Genomic DNA, 20,561 nt, shown 5'->3' on the forward strand with positions numbered 1-20,561 from the left:
TCTTTCTCTCTCCCTGACTCCAGCGTGCTGAGAACATAATCCACTGAAGATTGGGAAAGAGAGGGCTGGAGTTGGGGGTGCCTGGGATCCGAGATGGTGGGGGCAGTTCTGTCCCTTGGAAGGGCAGGGGTCCTGGGGAATCTGGGGACCCAGTTTACATCCCAGTGTGGCCACTGCTGTGCTGTGCGGCCTGAGAAAGGCAGGCTTCCTCAGTAACTTGGCCTAGAGTTCCATGGGCCTTTTCCCTGCTGCATTTCGGGATCTTAGCACCGCGTGAAATGGGGCCAGACAACGTGGGTTCAGTTCCCGGTTCTGCTGCTTGTTAGCTCCGTGATCTTGGGCAAACGATTTCACCTCTGCATGCCTTGGATTCTCCATCAGAAAATGGGGATGTTCATAGGGTATCATGTGAGCATACGGGGAGATGGTGCCTGGAAGGCGCCTGGCACACCGGAGAAGCTCCTAGGAAAGGGGTGTCTGCATCTTACAGTGGGGAAGTGACTGGCCTGGGGTCACATGACATTTAGTCATGTGCCAGGATGTCCTCCCCCTCTCTCTGCCAATTAGTCTCTGTTCATTAAGGCTCCAGAAAAGAGATGCAGATAGGAGGCTCCAGGGGTGGCAGTGGGGAAAGGGGAGATTTGGGGCTTCCAGCTCTCCCTTCCTGTGTTCCCCCCAACCCTTACAGCTCTAAGTTCTGCATCCCTGGCCCAGGGACCCCTGCAGCCTCTCCCTCCTTGGCCCTCCTGGTTCCCACCCCTGGAGGACCTGGGCTGGGCAGGCCCCAGGCTAATCCCACGCTCCCAGGGACAGGTCCTCGCTGGGCGTGGCCTGGTAGGCTCTCCCCACTGCCTGTGACTTGGTTAGTTTTCCAGCCTGGTTTCCAGATCTGGTTACGGAGTCCTGAGCATGGCCCAGGCTGTGTGCCGAGCATGTTCTAACCCTCATCTCTCATCTCCATTAGCCCTCAACCGTCCCAGAGCCAGGGACCCGCCCAAGCCCTTGGCCAGAAGTGGTAGGTCTGCCCTCCAGGAGGGGGACCGAGGGTACTGGCCCAGGAGCCTGACTTGGGTTTTACCCCAGCTGGGTGATCATGGCCACTGTCTGGCCTCCCTGGACCCCGGTGTCTCTCTCTGCAGGATAAGATGCATGCTGAGGTCCCAGCAGCCCTGATGTCCGTGGCCATGGCCAGTAGCATCTCCGTGGTGCTGGGAGGTGTGAGGGGGGCCTTGGATTTAAGAAGGAAGAGAAGTGCAGTCCAAACTGTCCGCTGGGGCAGAAGTGACAGGAAGGGCATGGTGCTAGGACGCAGGTGGGGCTAGAGAAGCAGGGCAGGGCCAGCGCAGGTGGTGGGCTCAGCCCAATGGCGGTGGGTGGTCTGACCTCAGGCATAGTAATAGGCAGCTTTTTAACACTGAGGCCAGTGGTCATAATGGGTACTATTTCTTGAGTGTCTGGTATACACTAGGTATTAAATATAATCTTTCCAGTGCTCACAACAACTCCAAGTGGTTGGAATTATTCCCCCCATTTTCCAGACGAGGCCACAGGCTAGGAGAGGTTAAGGGTCCCGCTCTGTACCCTCCAGGGCCCTTCTGGCAGAGTCGGCTTCCTGCGGCCGGCAGGTGGTCCTGAGGGCTCAGGGGGTGGGGGGAGCGAGCGGGGACGTGGGCTCCGGCCCTGGAGCTGCTCCCACTGCCCCCCTGGAGTGCTCTCGAGTTTGGTGGGCGCCGGCAAACAGAGCCGGAGGCTAAATAAGCCCCCACTTATCGTCAGTTGGAAATCGCAGCTTTGCCCTTGGTGCCTGTTCTTAATGTCACTTATTCCGAGCGGGCTTTCAATTTCCAGTGGTAACAGCCTTCTAATTTGGTCTCAGCCGCTCCGGTTTTGTGACGGGAACAACGGTAGTGGCAGATGGGGAACAACAACTCCAGTTTCTTTTAACGTTCCCAGTCGCAGGCAGGGAAGGCACCATCTGAGACGAGAAGGTCAGATCATTAAAGGAACGTATAGTGATAAGTTGCCAGGACTTGATGGGCTGTGGGTGCGTGGTGGGAGGAGAGGGATGAGCTCGGGGCGACGTGGTGGTGGGTGGGCACGGGGGCTTATGTCCACCCGCTGAGCTCCAGGCGAGCAGGTGGGCTTGCCTGCTCTCTCGGGCTCCTGCCCCTGGGGAGGCGAGGGTCTGCGTGACCGTAAGCTCCTTGAGCGCAGGGCCAGACTCTCCAATCTCGATCATCTTTGTTCACTGCCCGGAGGCTTGTCCAAGAGGCAGCGCGGTGGCTGTGATGTGAGCTCACATGTGAGCTCCTGCCAAGGAGAGGTGGTGTCCCCCAGGGCGGGCGGGCTTGTCTTGGCTGTCACGGCCTGGCCGCGGGCGCTGTGCAATGTGCCCCAGAGGTTAGTTGCTTGGCTCCTGGACCCTGTCTTTGACTCCCTGACCTCCGTTTCCCCAGTGTAGATGGGGATGGGAACTCCGACTTCCCCTGGTGGCTGTGGGATGACGAGCGGGACAGAGCTGTGTAAACTGTGAAGTGAGGCGCGCATAGCCGTTCTGTTTCAGTGATGCCCATCCTGGGCCATCGTTGTCGTTTCCTTGATGGCCTCTTCTCCTCGGTGGCGGGAACCGGGTTTCATGCGACTCTGTCTCCAGGGCTCAGTGGGGCAGAGGGCCTGACACCGGGGACGCCTCTGGCCCGTTTAGGGAGTGAGCTCCCCGTCCAGCGCCTCCACTGCTTGAGGGGGTGGGGCAGGCACCGGAGCCTCTATCGGAGCCAGCTGTTCACATAATAATTCCTGACATTTGCGGATGTCTTCATCTTCTCAAAGAGCCTCCGCACCTGCCCCCGCATTCCGGCTCCTCTCTGCTGTGACCTACACGCAGACATCACCTTTCTCTGGCGGCAACGGCATTTTTAAAGCCCTTTATTGCGGTGTGATTGACATACAAAGAGCTATCCATATTTCAAGCATACAACTTGATGGGTTTGGAGGTAAGCGTACCCCTGTGAACTCCATCGCCACAGTCTACGCCATAAACAAACCCACCCTCTGAAAAGTTCCCTCCTGCCCTCTTCCTTATTATTGTGATTTTGTGTGTGTGTGATAAGCACGCTTAACATAAGATCTATCCTCTTAGCCAATCTTTTTTTTTTTTTTTTGCGGTACGCGGGCCTCTCACTGTTGTGGCTTCTCCCGTTGCGGAGCACAGGCTCCGGACGCGCAGGCTCAGCGGCCATGGCTCACGGGCCCAGCCGCTCCGCGGCATGTGGGATCTTCCCGGACCAGGGCACGAACCCGTGTCCCCTGCATCGGCAGGCGGACTCTCAACCACTGCGCCACCAGGGAAGCCCCTCTTAGCCAATCTTTAAGCACGTCATACAGAATTGTTAGCTATAGGCTGTACAGATAATCTCTAGGATTTACTCACCTTGTAAAAACAAAGCTTCGTACCCTTGGATTGGTTCCTCCTCTTCCCCCCACCCCCAGTTGACCATATTTCTCCAGTGTTGCTCTGTGCTGGCTGGGGGTTGGGGGTGGTGACTGCTCCTGGTGGCCGTCATCCCAATTTGACAAATCTGGAAAATGAGGCTCCAGGAAGAGACTTTGTTCATGCCACACAAGGGTGTTGATGGTCTGCTGTGTGTCCAGCGCCACGTGAGGGGTTTGGAGGGTACAGAAGGAGACGGTGTGGAAGGTTTCAGCCGTCATGGAACACGGGCGTTGTAGGGGAGCCTCTGGGCACACAAGCACAATGAAACACTCACATGTGCACACTCATGCACGCACATATACACGTGCACTCGTGCACGCGCGCACACACACAGAGGATAAAAGAGCCAAGCCAGTAAAAGAGCTGGAAATTGTGGTCAGGGCCATTACACACACCAGTAGGGGCTGAGATAGAAAGTGATGGAGGTGGGAGATGGGATGATGGTCAGTTAAGGCCTTTCCGAGAAGGCGGAGACATAACCTAAGCCTCGCAGAGAAGCAGAGCCAGCCCTGGAGAGAGCTGAGTGCACCTTCCAGGCAGAGGGAGCTTTCCGGGCTCGTCCCGTTTAAGCTGCTGAGGAAAGCGTAGCACGGTGGAGCCTGCAGCCGAGGGATGAGGCTGAGAGGGAAGGAGGGTCCTTGCAGCTCTTGTGGAAGAGTTTGGATTTTATTCCAACTGGTCTGGGACTCAGTAGGTATTTTTAAGCAGGGGAACAATGAGGTCCAGGGGAAGTTTGGCAGGATGGCTCTGGCTGCTGTGGGGAGGACCAACTTAGGGGGCAGTAGTGAGCACAGAAAGACTGGTCAGGAGGTCCCCATGTGGCCGCAGGGCACCCTTGGGCTGAGCTGACCCTCCCTCCTTGTAGCTGAGTAGATGTGTGTGGTGGTGGTGGTGGGGAAGGCTGCTGTCGGACCCTTTGGTTGGTGACCTCTGCTCCCATCTGCAAAGCTCTAGGCACCCCTCATCTTGATGTCATTGCGTTAAGTGGCCTCTCTCACCTGGGGTGCCCTGTCCAGTGCCTCTGGCTCTTCGGGGCAGAGTACCTCCTCATTGTCTAGTGTCACCATGTCCAGGGTCATTCATGCCCAGGGGTGTCACTGGGGGTCTGATTGCTGGAAGATTGCCTGGGTTTAGTGCAAAGAACTCATCCTGTCAGTCAGACAGACCTAGGTCCGCATGTGGACTCTGCCACCCAGCCGTGCACGTGACTTGGTCAACTTACTTAGTTGTCAGTCTCATCATCTGTAAGGTGAACATTGTTATTCTGACTGTGCTTGGTTATTGTGAAAACTAGCCAGGGAGCATATGTAAAGCACTCAGAGTGTGCCTGACGCCTGGACACATACTGGGCGTGTCTGAGCTGCGCCCTGCCCCTGCCGTCATGGGATCCCTGGAGGGCAGCCATCAGTTGGAGTATAAAGAATATGGGCTCCTTAGCAGGGAGAATTCCTCAGGAGAGATGACGGTTTACTCACTTGCTCACTCATTCATTCTTTCAACCCATGTTCACTGAGCACTTACTATGTGCGGGCAGCGTGCTGGGTGCCAGAGAGATAGTGGCGGACAAGACAACCCAGATCCCTGCTGCTTTGAACTTACATTCTAGAGACATATAGAGACAGTCTGTAAGCAAGGAAACAGAAAACATGATTTTTGATTGTGAAAGCTGTATGGGAAATAAGACAGGGTGTTTAGTGTGGTTTCTGAGGGAAGGGGGCCATTGTAGCCAGGGTGGTCAGGGAGGACTTCTCGGAGGTGGCATGTGAGGGAGCCCAGACCCACGTGAAGGAGACTCCACAGAGAATGTGGTTGAGCAGATGCTCTTGAGCGCAGCAGTCTCCAGGTGAGGGTCCAGGGTCCAGGCTTGGCTTGGGCCTGAGCATGTGCACTTCCTTTGTTTTTTAATTTATAAATTTATTTATTGGCTGCATTGGGTCTGTTGCCGTGCACAGGCTCTCTCTAGTTGCGGCGAGTGGGGGCGACTCTTCATCGCGGTGCACGGGCTTCTCGTTGCGGTGGCTTCGCTTGTTGCGGAACATGGGCTCTAGGCGTGCGGGTTTCAGTAGTTGTGGCTCGTGGGCTCTGGAGCACAGGCTCAGTAGTTGTGGTGCACGGGCTTAGTAGCTCCACGGCCTGTGGGATCTTCTCGGATCAGGGCTCCAACCCGTGTCCCCTGCATTGGCAGGCAGATTCTTAACCACTGAGCCACCAGGAAAGCCCAGCATGTGCACTTCTAACAGGCTGCCAGGGGCTTCGATGCCAGCTGGACTGGGGGACCTGGAGGCAGCTGACCTCCTAGGTTTCAGGGTAGGTCTTAAAGGGAGTAGGAGGGAGAGTCTTCCTCTTGACCATCGTCATCACAGGTATAAAAGTGTCACGGCTGCGCTGTCACAATCCAAAAACCTCTTGTCCACCTACTTGTTTTTGGCCGCCTCCCACCTCTAGAAGGTAAGGTCAAGGCAGCAGGGGCCTGGACTGCGCTCAGTGTCTTAATGCTTTTTGAAACTCTTGTCACATGTGCTATTTCACTGGATCCTCGCAGCAACTGCAGGATGAAGGCATTTTCATCGTCCCTATTTCATAGGTGAAGAAATCGAGGCTCAGAGAGTTGGGCGGATTTGCACAAGGTTGCTCAGTGAGAAGGTGGGCAAGCTGGGACTGAAGCCTTAGGTTTTCCGACTCCCAGCCTGGGACCCATGGCTGTGACCGTGGAGTGAGGCTGGATTTCATCTCACTGGGCAGGCGTGGGGCTGGGGGAGCGGCTGGCTGGGTCCGTGGGGCATGCGGGCCAGGCCTCTGGGGCCCGCGGTGGCTTCCCGGGCTTTCAGGGCTCCTCACAGTCCGCTTGGTCCTCGCTCTCTGACCAGCTCCTCCCACCTCCTTCCTCTTGCCGCAGGGGAGGAGAACCAGCCGGGCTGGCTGTGTCCGGACGAGGACAGGAAGAGCAGAGCCCCGTTCTGGTGCCCAGTCCTGGCCTGCTGCATCCCCGCTTTCTCTTCCCGGGGCCTCCGCCTGCAGGTGAGTGGCACGCGTCTTGCTGAGCCCACCACGAAGGTGGCTCCTGGGACAACCAGAGTTTCCAGGTGGTGCCCACACCAGGGGAGGCCTGGCTTCCAGCGTCAGCTTCTAGACCTTTTGCTGACGGAGTTGATCGAGCCTTTTTGTTGTTCTCTGAGTCAGCTTTCCCCCCCAAAAAAGGGGGCAGATGCCCTCTGTGGATCATTGAACAGAAAATTCCATCATTTTGAGCTAACAAGTAACAATGATCTCATCAGTTGATGGCGTGACTCCAGCTCAGAAGATAGACTGTAATAGGCCCACCTGGCCGTGCCAGACTTTGCGGGTTTCACCCTTTATGATGCTGCCGTGGGGCAGCCAGCTTTGGCTCCACAGCCATCATGCCTCTTGGTGCTTTGCTGTCACTGTCTTGTTTTAATATTTATAAGAACCCCATGAATAGATGTTTCTAGATCTGTTTCACAGGTAAGGAAGCTAAGGCTCAGACAGGTGACGTGATTTTTCTAAAAAAAAACAACACCGCTGGTAAGGATGAGTTGTAGGAATTGGAACCTTGCTGACTCCAGCACCCCAGGTTGTAACCACAAGGATGTTCACTTCCAGTGTCATCTGTCCCCGATGTCCCGGCTGAGCTCACTCCTCCACCTGGAGTAGTTACTGCCCATCCCCCTCCCAAGGAGATGAAGTCATCTGAGCTCCAGGGAGGGGACCTAGGCCCAGGTGAATCCCCAAGAGACAAACCGGGCTGTAGATAGGGGCTCTAAACAGCTAAAATACCCTTGAGATGCCAATGCATTCATTCATTCATCCATTCTGCATATAATTTTTGAGGACCTACTGTGTGCCAGGCACTGGGAATATGGTGGTGACCAAAACATACAAGGTTCCTGCCTACATGTAACTTTCAGTCTAGAGGAGAGACAGGTAATACCCCCCTGCCCCGGCAAACAAAAGCAAATAGAAAAGAGTGCTGTGTGTTATAAAGAAAATAAATCCGATATAATAGATACGGAGATGGAGCCACGTAGTTAGGGGGTCAGAGAGGGCCTCTCAGAGGAGGTGGCATTTAAAGTGAGCCCCAAATGGCGAGGAGGATCCAACCCCTGGAAGCCCCAGGGGGAGAATATTTCAAATATTGACAAGACAAGACAGACTGACACAGAAGCCCATGATAGGAGCAGTTGGGGCAGCTGGCATGGCTGTAACTCGGTGAGCTGGGAGGGGAGGCCCAAGAGTGGGTGAGCTGGGCCACACCGGACTCACAGGCTGGGTCAGGTTTGGATTTCATTCTTGGCAACGAAAAGCCAAGCATGGCTCCAAGCAGGGGACTGGCATGATCTGATTTATATTTTGGAAGGATCATCTGATCCTTCTGGCTTTTGTGTGGGAGTGAACCGTGGACACGGAGGGAGCAGGACTGGAGACCAAGAGCCCGGAGCAGAGCTTGGCGCTGGGGTCCTGCTGAGATGGGGTGGGACTTGGTGCAGGTGGAGGCCGGGGAGGAGGCCGGGGAGGAGGCCGGGGTGGACTAGTGCGAGACGAGTGAGGCACTCATGGTCAAAATAACTGATATTTTCACACAATACTTAAAAAAAAATCAGACCTGCGAACTGTGGCCTTGGTTTGCCTGCTTTTTTTTGGTAAATAAAGAGCCAGCGTTAGGGTGAGGCAGGGTCAGGTCCTGTCTTTATTTAAACTCTTAGTAATTGTTCACTGTGGATTTTTTTTGCATTTTTATTGTAAACAGATTGTGTGAAAATATTTTCTTGTTAAAATCTCTGAGTGTTGGGCCCCCCCGAAGATGTGCCCCTGGCATGAGTGACCCGCTCTCCTCACCCTGGTCCCGGCCCTGGTGGGGAAACAGTGGGGCAGTGCTCTGGGGTAGGAATGGCTGAACTGGTGAGAGATGAGACGGGGGCTGAGGGTGAGGGAGAGGATGGATGAGCTGAGTATTTGGCTTGCGCTCCCGAAAGCTGGTGTCAGCGGCGTGGGCTGCTGTTTCCTGTTCCGCAGCCTGATTTAGGGATTCAGTGGGAGAGGCTGGGTCAGGTTCCCAGCACTGAGCTTGACTGGTAGCGGGTGCTCAGTAGACAGTGGCCGTAATAACAACAGCAACAGCGATAAGACCTAAAGTCCTTTAGTCTTGACAACTTGGGGTCGGGCCCTTCCCAGAGGCATCTGTGCCAGGCTCCGTTCTGGGCACTTCCCAGCGATGAACTCTGATCCCCGCAGCTGCCCTCAGAGGAGGGGCTGCTAGTCCTTGCAGCTGAGAGAAGGGATTCAGGAGTGATAAGTTGCCCGCTGGGCAAGGAGGGTGTTCTTGACCCCTGCCCGATCCTGTTCCTTCCTGCCTCTCCCTGGGGCTTGGCTGGCATGTGCCCCCGCGCCATCCCCTCACCAAACATTCCCGGCCTTTGTAGGGCTTCAGTCCTTATTTATTGATTACGGGAGGCTCTTACCTCCTGGGGGTTGCCTGGGGGCCTCGGGGTGGGGACAGTTCAGGTCCCCCCTGCCTGTGGCTCTCCTGGCCCTACCGCATCCCATGGAAAAGGACTTCTGGGGTGGGGAATGGATTGTCCCATCTTCCCCCGGGGCCTTGGGCCTCTGGGGAATACAGGACGTGGGCCTGTGTCCTGACAGGCCACACGGGGTGGTGGGGTCACAGACAGGCCGCAGCCTCTGGGGCCTCCCTGCAAGAAACGCCCACCTGAGCGGGCAGCCATCTGCCTCCTCTCCCTGGGGGGACTTGGGCCTGAGAATCTCCTCACGTGAAGCTCATGGGGCTGGGGCCGTGTAGACTGGAAGCACCCTCAGCCTCCTCCCGGCCCGCTGCCCGACCTCTCCTGAGGAGCACCACCCTCCGCCCCGACCCCGAGTGATCCAAGGGAGCTGTGAGGGAATCCCCGCGAGTGACGGGCCCGTGGAGCTCCCGAGGGACTTATCAGAGCCTGAAAGTCCCCGTTTGCTGGGCCCCAAGACACCGTGCCCTCTGCTTGCACCTGCCTCCCACCCCGGACCAGACACATGTGCCCATCAGCTCCGTGTGGCAGCAGGTGGATTAGGGCCTTGAGCGCCAGGGCCTTGTCCAATTACCACGAACAGATGTGAGCGTGTGGGCCCCTGCCTACGCCTCTTCCCAGGCCCAGTCCTGGGGGCCCAGGACTCGGGCTCCACAGATGGCCTAACGAGAGCTGCAGCCGAGGCTATTCTCCCGGGAAGGCTTGTTATCCCAGCCCCTCTCCCAGTGTAGATGAGCTCAGACCTCTTGTACTGCCAGCCAGATGGGGGTGTGTGTTGGGTTCTTTCCCTCAAGGGAACAGGGATGCTGGGGCTGAAGGATAGAGCATCTCTCTAAGTGCTGAGGATGGCTGGTCCCCACGCTGGGCTGCACCGTGGCCTTCAGACTCATCAGGGAATTGCTTGGGGGAGGGCAAGAGCACCCACGGGAGCCACCCTGCCCTGGTTTTTTTTTTTTTTTTTTTTGCGGTGTGTGGGCCTCTCACTGTTGTGGCCTCTCCCGCTGCGGAGCACAGGCTCCAGACGCGCAGGCTCAGCGGCCATGGCTCACGGCCCAGCCGCTCCGCGGCATGTGGGATCCTCCCGGCAGGCAGACTCTCAACCACAGCGCCACTAGGGAAGCCCTGCCGTGGGTTTGAATCCCAGCTCTGCATGTCCCAGCTGTGTGACATCAGGAATGCTACTTCGGCTCTTGATGTCACAGCTGTGTCTTCAGTGCGTAAACTGGGGTGGCCGTGGTGCCTCCCTGATTGGGTTATAGTGAGGGTCCAATGACACGATTCTTGTCAAATGCTTATTGTCTGCTGTGTGCCCTGCCTTCAGAGTTCAAGAACTGGAAGCAAATATTTGAGGACATCTTGGTCCCCAGGAAAGAAAAGTCACTGGTGTCTGTTGTGGGGGGTTTCCGATAGCCTGACTGTCAGATGTTGCAAGGTTCTTCTTGAACCTGGGCTCCATCCGAGGCGTAAGCCTCTCCCTGGTGGGCAAGGGGGGTGGGAAGGGGAGGGCTCAGGGCAAACCCATTCTCCCTTGGGCTGAGGTCCAGTTAGAGGCCTGGCTGGGGACAGGGCCTTGGGGAGGGGGTGGGGTACTGCTCACTCTGGGGAGATTTAACACACAAGCATCTTGGGGGCCTGGGGGCTGCATCCCAGAGCGGCAGAGGGTCTTGTCGGCAGGCTTTCCTAGGCCTCAGTACACTAGCTAAGTGGGTTCTGTCCCGGCTGTCACCCTCCATCCGCCGGAATTGCTGTTCGGGGGTCCTTGTCTCCTGTGTGTCACAGCGGCTCGTGTGGAATAGCCCCTCCCCCATAGTGTTGTCCTGTTGTTCTGCTGACAGTGTTACTGCTTATTGAGTGCTCACGCGTCCCCCAGGAAGTCCTTGTAAGCAGTGGCCGCTGCCGGGCTTCATGGCCACCATCTCTAGCCCCCAAGTCCATCCTGACAAGATGTCAAGGTCCCCATGACCACGAAGAACGGGTTTGTGGGGTCACCCAGCTGGTAGCAGCCGAGCTGGGACTGGAGCCCGCTGACTGCATCCAAAGCTGGCCTCCTTTCTACAGCCTGTGCTCTCCTCTGCTCTTTATGGGGCACCTCGATTTTGGGGAGTCGGCTTCCTGGCATGGACAGGACTTCTGGGTCCAGGGCCTTGCCCCTCCAAGGAGCCGTTTGAGTTTTTGCCATCGTCTTGGACCCAGGCTCTGTTGACTGGGCTGACATCCGGCCCGCTGGAGTTGCCATGGAAACGTCTGAGCCAGGGCTGCGGTTGCCCCCTCCCCGTCTGAGAGGACAGGAGCAGCAGCCTGGCAGAAAGGGCCAGGCACCCAGCTGGATGTGGCCCCCCAAGAAGCAAAGTGATGGGGAACAGGGGCCTGAGGGTGCCCAGGAGGCCTGGCATAAGTTGTATCCCAGAGTGCCAAGGTCTCCAGCCTGGCAGTCTGGCCTCTGGGTAGAGTTCAACCAGAAAGGGCACTGGGCTGGGATTCGAAACTGAATTCCAGCCCCGACTCTGCCATTAACTTGCTGTGTGACCTTGAACCAGTCACATCCCCCCACCCACCAAACTTCAAGTTTGCCAACTCCTAAATGAGGGGGCTGGAGGCGGTGACCTCTTTGGGTCCCCTCACCCATGGCCATTAGAGACTTTAGTAGAATATTCTAGCAGGGCTGGGATTAGCCGGGCCTTCAGGACCAGCAGAGGGCAGCACCTGCCTGTCAAAAGGTCCAGTGGTGCTGCATTTCTCCTGGGGGCACCTTGGAGCTCTCCCCACTCAGCCTCCTTCTCCTTCAGTCTGGCTGGAGTTTCCAGCAAGGCCCATGAAAGGGCCAGGCCATCTCCTCACATTGCTGTCCTGGCCAATGTGGACAGGGAGAGGCAGACGGGCAGATCTAGCTCAGGAAACAGGCCCCAGAGAGCCACCAGGCATGGGGTTTGGGGCAGCAGATTCACAAGGAACAAGCGGCTGGTGGTTCTCAGTGACAGTCCATTACAGACGGAGCCCCCAGACTGCGGACCCAGCCCTCTGGTCCTGGAGGGGTCGTCTGCAGAGGGGCTCTGTTGACCTGAGGATCCCCCTCCATCGTGCTTCCCTGGGGGATGCACTTACCGTCCCCGTGGCCTCGGGCAATTGCGTGTCTTCCGTGGACCTCATTTTCCCCGTTTGTAAAATATGGGGGGTGGGCATTAGTGGTTTTCAACAAATCTTATCTGGAAGTTGCCTGGTTTGAAAATCCCTCTGCTGGCCCAGAGTTTCATTCAGGCCCCTTTTGGCCAGAAGTTTTTAGGAGAGAGATGGTCCAGTGCGAGTGCACAGGAGCTGCCTGGAGAGGAACCTGCCCCTTTTCTGGCTCCACCCTCAGGGGCCTCACTCGGGGCCTGAAGGGGACCCAGGAAGCTGCAGGTTTAACAGCCCCTCGCGTGGTTCAGACCAAGGTCTTGCTGTCAAATGTCAGTATCTCAGTCACCTCGACACTTAACCCTGTGTGTGCTGTCTGTCTCTGCAGCTTGGGGCCCTGATCCACAGCCCTGTCAGCTGTCCCCTGCTGGGCTTCTCGGCTGTCAGCACCTCCCTTCCACAGGGCTACCTCTGGGTGAGTAACCCCCAGGCCCAGCCAGGGATTCTGGCCTCAGGGCATGATCAGGGAGGGTGGCACCCAGGGTGGGTGCTGGAGACAGCTGCCTGCCTGTGGCCACCATTTTCTGCACCTTCAGCCAGCAAGGTCTTCCTGGGAACTTCTGTGCCAGGCTCTGTGCTCTGAGTTGGCAGGTGTGACCTCACCAGGGACAACAGAAAACCAAGGGACAAATAAGCTCACTTATTTGTGAGCTTGGAAGTGGCCTTGGTGCCATGATGGAAATTAACGGGAAGCTGTGTGGAGTATCTGGATGGCAGGGTCTTCACTCCAGGAGACAGGGGGCAGGGCTGCCCATCTCTCACGGAGATCCCAGCCCACCCTTCTGCCCCTGGGGTTCCTGGCAGAGCCTCCCTGGATTCAAATAGGTGTTCCGCACCTCCCATGCTCCTGGTGTGCAGATGGTGGCCTCCCATAGATTCTCTGAGGTTCCAGCCTCACCACCCCTCTGGTCATCCTCTACTTCCTCTTGCTTATTCCTGTCTCCAGGTACTTAATCAGGGAAACTCTGGCTCACCCTTCAGAGTTCAGCCCAAATGTCCCTTCTAAGGGTGATTTGTTCTTCACTGTTTCCTCAGTGTCTAGCACATGATGCATCCATCCATCTATCCATCCATCCATCCACCCATCCATTATCCTTCCATCCATCCATCCATCATTATAATTATCTGTCCATCCATTCATCAATCCTTCCATCCATCCATCCATCCATCCATTATCCTTCCATCCATCCATCCATCCATCCATCCATCCATCCTTATAATCATCTGTCCATCCATTCATCCATCCTTCCATCCATCCATCCATCCATCCATCCATCCACTCAGCAAGTATATAATGAGTGCCTGCCATGTGCTAGACACAGAGGTAAAACAGTGAACAGCACAGAGAAGGACATTTTAAAGAGCAGAGTGTATGCTCACTATTTGTTGGTTGAAATTCACCCTGGAGATAAGGAAATAGAAAGCTGACCGGGTATCTAGTCCACCTTAGTTCTTTACCTGATTTCCTTTGGGCCCTGAATCTAACTTGTTGCCATGGCAGCTGGGACCCAGCGACCTTCAGTGACAGCAGGATATGTGTGGGCAGGAGGGCGGACATTTCTCTTGATACCTAACCCCAGTGGCAAGTAGAAGTTCGGGCCGGGTCCCTGGGAGGCAGGGCTGAGCTCTGCCTCTGCTCTCATGGTTCTCCCCTGATGGCCTCTCTGGGTCTCTGCCCCAGGTCGGGGGCGGGCAGGAGGGTGCAGGGGGCCAGGTCGAGATCTTCTCCCTGAACCGGCCCGCGCCCCGCACCGTCAAGTCCTTCCCGCTGGTGGCCCCTGTGCTCTGCATGGAGTACATTCCGGAGCCGGAGGAGGGGGAGAGCAGAGACGGAGATAAGAAGTGCTCGGCTGCTGACGCCTCGGCTGGAGTGCACCCCACCGTCTGCCTCGGGCTCCAGGATGGCAGGTTAGGGGCCTGGGGAGGAGGGGCTGGGAACAGCCTGGGGCAGGGCTGGGCAGGTGCATCGGAGGCTGTCCGTGTAGCTTTGGCTTGTCACCCACCAACATTCTCCACCCCTGGTTGAGAGCAGAGAGGGGGAGCCAGGGGTGCCCAGTGTCAGGACCCTTCAGTGGCTGCTTCGTGCAAGCTGGCTCTCTTCCGGGTAGTGTGGTACCGAGGGCAACGCTGACTCCAGTGTCAGCCAGAGCTGGGTTTGGATCTGCTATTTCCTCATGCCATTTAACCGCTCTGAGCCTTAGTTTCTTGTCTGTAAAGTGGGTGTTAGCATCCTTCCATGCAGGGCCGCTGTGAGAGTCCACTAGGACATGGGACATGTGAAGCCTTCAGGTCCCTTCTCTGTCATTGACAGCATCCACCCAGCTGTGGCCTCAGTTAGCTTTGCAGGGTGGGTAGGCATCCTGGGTGTTCCCAGGTTATGAGACCTGCTGGCAGAGGGGGCTCCCCCAGTAAGACCCTCCCGGAGCTGGTGAGTCAGCAATACTTCCTTGCAGCAAGGGGCACTCCCGCCAGAGTTTAGCCTGCTGGAGGGTCCAGCCGTGTGGATGGAGGATGAATATTCATCCCACTTAAATGGAAGGTGAAGATGGTGATGAACAAGATCCTGAGACGGGCTGCACCCCCACGTCCTCCTCATAGCTCCAAGCTTTTCATGCCTGTCCTAGAGTCAGGGGAAGCGGGGAGAGAGGATGTTTCCTGAGCACCTACTGTGTGCTGCTCCCTGGGCCAGGGGCTGTGAGCCTCACCGTAGCCCCACTATGAAGTGTTTCCCACACAAGCAGCTGGGGGAGGAGCTAAAAGCTAACATACACAGAACCAACTTGGAGACACTAGAGGCTCTGTGATGTCCTGGTCTGGGTCGACGGAACCCAGGGGTCTGGTGAACACTCTTTGCTTTTAATGAGATCAAATTCAAACAACATAAAATTCACCACTTTAACCATTTAAAATCGTATAATTCAGTGGCTTCCAGTACATTCATGATGGGCAACAATCACCACTACACAGTTCTAGAACATTCTCACCACCCCCAAAAGAAACCCTGTATCACCTCCCATTCCCTGCCCCAATCCCTGGGAACCACTAGTCCACTTCCCATTGCTCTGTATTTGTCTCTTCTGCACATTTCAGGCAAATGGAGTCACACAGTGTGTGGCCTTTTGTGCCTGACTTCTCTCGCTCCCCATAACATTTTCAAGGTTCACCCATGTAGCACATGTCGGTGCGTCATTCCTTTTTATGGCCGTGAGGTAGGCATCACGGCCCCGTTTTTTGGAGAGGGCTGAGGCTCAGCAGTCCAGGTCAGTCAGCTGGATGGGGCACGTCTGAATTCACCCTCGGGTCTGTGTGACCCTGAAAACTGTTCTCTTAGCCCCTCTATTGTGCTGCATCCAGAGCCCCCTGTTTTCCATGGGCACCATCCTCTAAAGGCCACCCATGGAAAAGTCCGAGCATCGGCCTGTTCACACAGCAGGGAGGCTGGCTGAGCTTGGTTGGGGGGGCTCGGAGCCTCTCACCAGGAGGGCACGTGGGGAGTGGGCACCTGGGGGGCTAAGTGAGTCACTCAACCTCTCCCCACAGCATCCTGGTTTACAGCAGCGTGGACACGGGCACCCAGTGCCTGGCGACCTGCAGGAGCCCAGGCCTGCAGCCCGTGCTCTGCCTGCAACACAGCCCCTTCCACCTGTTTGCCGGCCTGCAGGATGGGACCCTCGCCGCGTACCCCGGGACCAGCGGTAAGGATGGGGGGCTGGGGGCGATGGGGGCAGCCCTGGGCCCTGACTGAGAGCCACATGCTGTACCAGAGCGTCTATGGGAGGCAGGCCAAGGAGGCAGCTCAGAAAAAAATCAGGGAATCGAAGTGCTGGGGAGATTGGAGATCCCTGATCCCCACAGGAACAGGGTGCTCACTACCATACAGGTAGCTCAGCCCATTGGTGGGAAACTCTGCTGGATAAGAGCAGGGTCTCTGGGCTCAGATAGATCTGGCTTCATGTCCATGCTCTGCCCTGATGACAGATGTGTCCATGGGTGAGCAGCTTCTCCTCTGTGCCTCAGTCTCCTCATCTGTAAAATGGGAATAATTGTAACACCCACAGCTCATGGGTACCTGTTGGGTAAAAGGTTCAGTGAAGGCAAAGCATAGGACCTGGCACAGCGAGTGCCCAGTGGGGTGAGGCATTTCAATCTCCATTATTTTATTAAGTCATTGATGGCACAGATAATAACATCTGGAGGGCAAAGCTGACAGCGTTTGAGCTGCCGTATGCCAGGATGGGGTGAAATGCTTATGCAGGCGCATTATCTTAATTCTCACCACGACCCTTGAGAACTGCCTCCCCTTTACGGATGCTGATGCTGAGACTCGGGGAGGGACACGAGTGCTGTGGTCCCCTGTCCCCTTGTGACTCATTCAGCTCTCGGTCCAATGACAAGGGCTGGGCAGAGCAGAGAGCTGCCCCCAGCACCCCCAGAGGTGGCTGATGTGCCGAAGCCCCAGCCTCCCTCCCCCTCCCATGCGCCTCTAATTGCTGCGTCATCATAGCCTGTTGCAGGATTATAAACGGATATTTGTACTGAGCTTTTATTTATTTATTTATTTTTTGCCACTTGGCACTGTGTTGGTATTTTAAATTAGCTTTCAATAAGGCATTTATAGTTTTTAATTAAAGGGTATAGAGAGAGGAGGAAAAATCCCTCTCACCGTCAGACAGACTGTGCGTGTGAATGTCAATATGGGCTCAGATTTTTGGAGATTTAGATCAGGGGTTCTCAGGGGACTTTTACCCTCTGGCTCCCACGGGAGACTGGGAGCCCTGCCCTGCCCGCGCTGGCTTCTCAGCCGCCAGTTCGGCTGCCTCCGGCCCTTTCCATCTTGGTTCCTGACTCATCAGTTTGTGCGTCCGGGTTGGGAGGAGGCGAGGGGGTGTATCGGTTTGCTGGGGCTGCCATGACGAAGTACCACAAACGGAGTGGTTTATACAGTGTAATTTATTGTCTCACATTCTGGAGGCTGGAAGTTCAAGATCAAGGTGTCGGCAGGGCCGTGGTCCCTTGGAATGCACTGGGGAAGGATCTGTTCCAGGCCTCTCTCCCAGCTTTGGGTAGTTCTTTGGCTTGTGGCCCCATAACCCCCATCTTCATGTGGTGTTCTCTTTGGGTGAGCCTGTGTCCAAATAGCCCTTTGGAATAAGAACCCCAGTCATATTGGATTAGGGACCCACCCTCCTCCAATATGACCTCATCTTAACCAATTACAACTGCACCAACCCTGTTGCCAACCAAGGTCACGTTCTGAGGTGCTAGGGGTTAAGACTTCAATGACTGAATTTTGGGGGACACAATTCAACCCATAGGGGGATGGGCTCTAACCATTGGCTTTCAGCCTGGGATTGGAGTCTGGTGGTTTGTCACAACCAAAAGAGCCATTGGGGACCATCAGATGCCACACCCTCATCTTCTGGGTGGGAAGGGACTGCCTAGAGTCCTACAGGTGAGCCGAGACCTGAACCTAAGTCTCCTCCCTCCAGGGCTGGCCGGGTACTGTCTTGCCTAGAGGAGGAGGTTGAGGTGCTCCACTAGCTGTCCCACCTTGCAAACATTTGTCCCCCAAATATTTACTGAGCACCTACTGTGCACCATGGATATGGTGGCCAGCAAACCAGATGTGAGCCCACCCTCACAGTTTATAGAGGGAGACAAGTTAAATTTATACATGAGTCAAATGAACAGGCAGGAAGCTTACAATTACACATCGTGCTGAGGGTCCTAAGGGGAGGAAGAGGGTGTCGGGTGAGAGCCTGACCCCCTGTGCGTTGGGTGGGCTGGTTGGCGAAGGCCTCTCTAAGGAGTGAGATCCTGAAGGTGAGACCTGAAGAAGGAGAAGCGGCCAGGCCAGTGAAGAGTTGGGGGAGCAGTGTTCTCGCCAAGGGAAGTGTATGTGCAGAGACCTGGAAGCAGGAGAGTGGTTGGTCTGGTGGGGAGGCTGTCTTGCTGGACAGTAGCCGGAGTGGGAAGCGGCACCAGGCAGGGTCCGGGAGTAGATGGACTGGAGCCTGTGGGCCTTGGGTTTGTCTCGGTTAATGGGAAGTGGAGGGAAGTGCTGGGAGTGGCCTAGCACTGTGGCTGGTGGATGGAGTGGACGTCGGCAGGCTGTCTGGGAGGCTGCCACAGCCAGCCGGGTAGGGGAGTCTGGGTCACTCTGTCCATGGGAGCCCACCCTCTGGCCTTTGGTTTGGCTTTGGCCAGGAAGGCCTCTGGGAGAGACCTTGGCCTGGTGCCTCCCCTTCCTATGGTGTCCTCCAGAGGTGGCCAGGGCAGCAAGGGGGGCTCTCAGGACCACACACCTTTCATCTGGGCTGCATGTGGCTGGGTCTGGAATCGTCAGCCTGGCCCATGACCCAGCCGTGGGGCCTTGGATACCCCTCAGATACCCCCACTCCATCCCAGCCCTGAAGCTGGAGCTGGGAGCTGCTCTCAGGCCAGCCTCCCTGGCCTTGGGCCCGCAGAACCCACCTCTGGTGCCCCATGGGGATTGTGAATAATCCAGACCCTTATTCTGGGCGTGGAGCAGATACTGATGAGATATGTGTCAGTGTTCATATGACAGGTTTGCCGTCTTGCCTGGGTTTGGCTAAGACCAAGACCAGATAAAGCTGGCATCCCTGGCCCAGCTTTGGCTCATTGGAGAAGGGCAGGACCAGAAATACTGGGTGAAACAGGCAGAAACCAACCTGGGGACCTGCTGAGTCCTGGAGGTCCTGTGAAACCAGGACCAGCTGTGAGGTGACTGTGAAGATTCTAAGGTCATCAGGCCACTTGGAGTCCTGGGCTGTCAGAGCTGGGGGGGCCTTGGAGTCCAAGCTCCAGGTGACAGATGGAGAATCCGACTCCATGGCAGTGTGGCCGTGGCAGTCAGTCTGCTGCCCCCAGGAGCCTCCGCTTATCAGCATTCATTCCCTCATTCGTTCATTCACTCACTCAGCAAATACACGTTCAGTGCCCACGAGGTGGCTGGCACTGTGCTGGGACATGAGCCAGGCAACCCCTGCCCCTGCCCATCCTGTGTTTGGGTGGAGCTGCCTGGACCCCCTCTGTCCGCCCCCACCCCCGGCTCCGAGCAGAGACAGGAGCGTGACCAGGACTGGTTTGGGGTGTGGGAATGTCCCTGGTTAGATGCTGGGGACGTGGGCCAGGGTCAACCCCCTGGAGGAACTGGACGATGGAATGGGTGAGTGATGGTCTGGGGTTTGGTCAGGCTGTCGGGATTGGGTCCCTGCTGTGAGAGATCGGGCCTGTTGCTGCTCCTCCTCTTGGAGCCTCAGTTTCCTCACCTGTAAAATGGGGATGAATTCAGCCCCACTGCAGCGGGTGGTTGTGAAGGCCAGGTGCGGTCAGTCACACAAGTGCCCAGAATGGAGCCTGGGCACAGAGACTCACGTCTGTTACCTTTCCACCATCATCACTGTTACTGTTGTTATTACTTCTGGGGTACCGGCTGCCCTTTGGGTCCCCCTCGATCTCAACGACTTGCACTCTGTGTCCTAACTTCTGGCTCTGGCTCGATCTGGACCCCCAAGGATACCGGCTGGGCTTTTTCTCCTGCAACCTGGGGGAGGAGGGACTCCTGCCTCTTGAAGTTGCTTTTGCTGAGACAGGGGCTTCATCTCCATTCATCTGGCGTGAGAGCTGATGCCGGGCCCAGCTCTCACGAATGGGCTGTCATGCAGGGGCCGGGTGTGAATTTGTAGGTGTGCGTGTGTGTTCTGGAGCATGTGTACCTAGAGCCACTGGTGGGCTGGGAGCAGGTAGAGGGGTGGATCCCCCGGCAGGCTTGGGGTGGGTAGGGGTCTAGCCCTGCCCAGAGCTCACAATGATTATGTTTAAAGTCTTAGACTTGTGGCCTGTGGAGGCTGGGAAGAACCTTAGAGGTCAGAGTTCTGTCCCCTTGGGGTGCAGATTGGAAAACTGAGTCCCAGCAAGGGGAAACCTCTTGTTTAGGGTCCCACCATGGGCCTTCGGATCAGGGACTCCTGTCCTGTGTCCTTTTTGATATAATGATATCGGTATTATTACATTTTATCAGTTAATCATTCTCTCCTGGAGTCAGGGCTCTCAGGAGACACCCAGCAGGCGGAGGAGTGGTCAGTGCACATGTGACCGTCAAGGGCAGCAGACACTACCCCCTACCCCAGGCAGCCATGCTATTCCAGGAAGGTAGAGAGTAGAGGGTGCACGGGCTCTGCTGGTCATCACTGCCCATGGGGCAGAGCTCGCATTTCCGTTTTGGGGGTGTGGTTCCAGTATCCCAGCTGCTTCCTTCCTGGCAGGGGTCTCAGCCCCCACCTTAGCCTTAGTGGTGGGAGCTCCAGCTTCTGGCCACAAGCACCACTCACCTCTGG

General features: G+C 56.4%; 1 protein-coding gene across 5 annotated transcripts in view; it reads left to right on the forward strand.

The window, feature by feature from the left end:
* ARHGEF10L (Rho guanine nucleotide exchange factor 10 like) overlaps positions 1-20,561 on the forward strand; it is a 145,576-nt gene that overhangs the window by 93,149 nt on the left and 31,866 nt on the right. For all 5 annotated transcript variants that reach the window (XM_082613283.1, XM_082613286.1, XM_082613284.1 and 2 more), the window contains 4 exons: positions 6,390-6,511; positions 12,530-12,616; positions 13,883-14,109; positions 15,742-15,896. In XM_082613283.1, the coding sequence (XP_082469409.1) occupies positions 6,390-6,511; positions 12,530-12,616; positions 13,883-14,109; positions 15,742-15,896 (591 nt within the window). The remainder of the gene's footprint in view (positions 1-6,389; positions 6,512-12,529; positions 12,617-13,882; positions 14,110-15,741; positions 15,897-20,561) is intronic.

Source organism: Mesoplodon mirus (assembly GCF_964341445.2).
Source record: "Mesoplodon mirus genome assembly, chromosome: 3".
NCBI lineage: Eukaryota > Metazoa > Chordata > Mammalia > Artiodactyla > Ziphiidae > Mesoplodon > Mesoplodon mirus.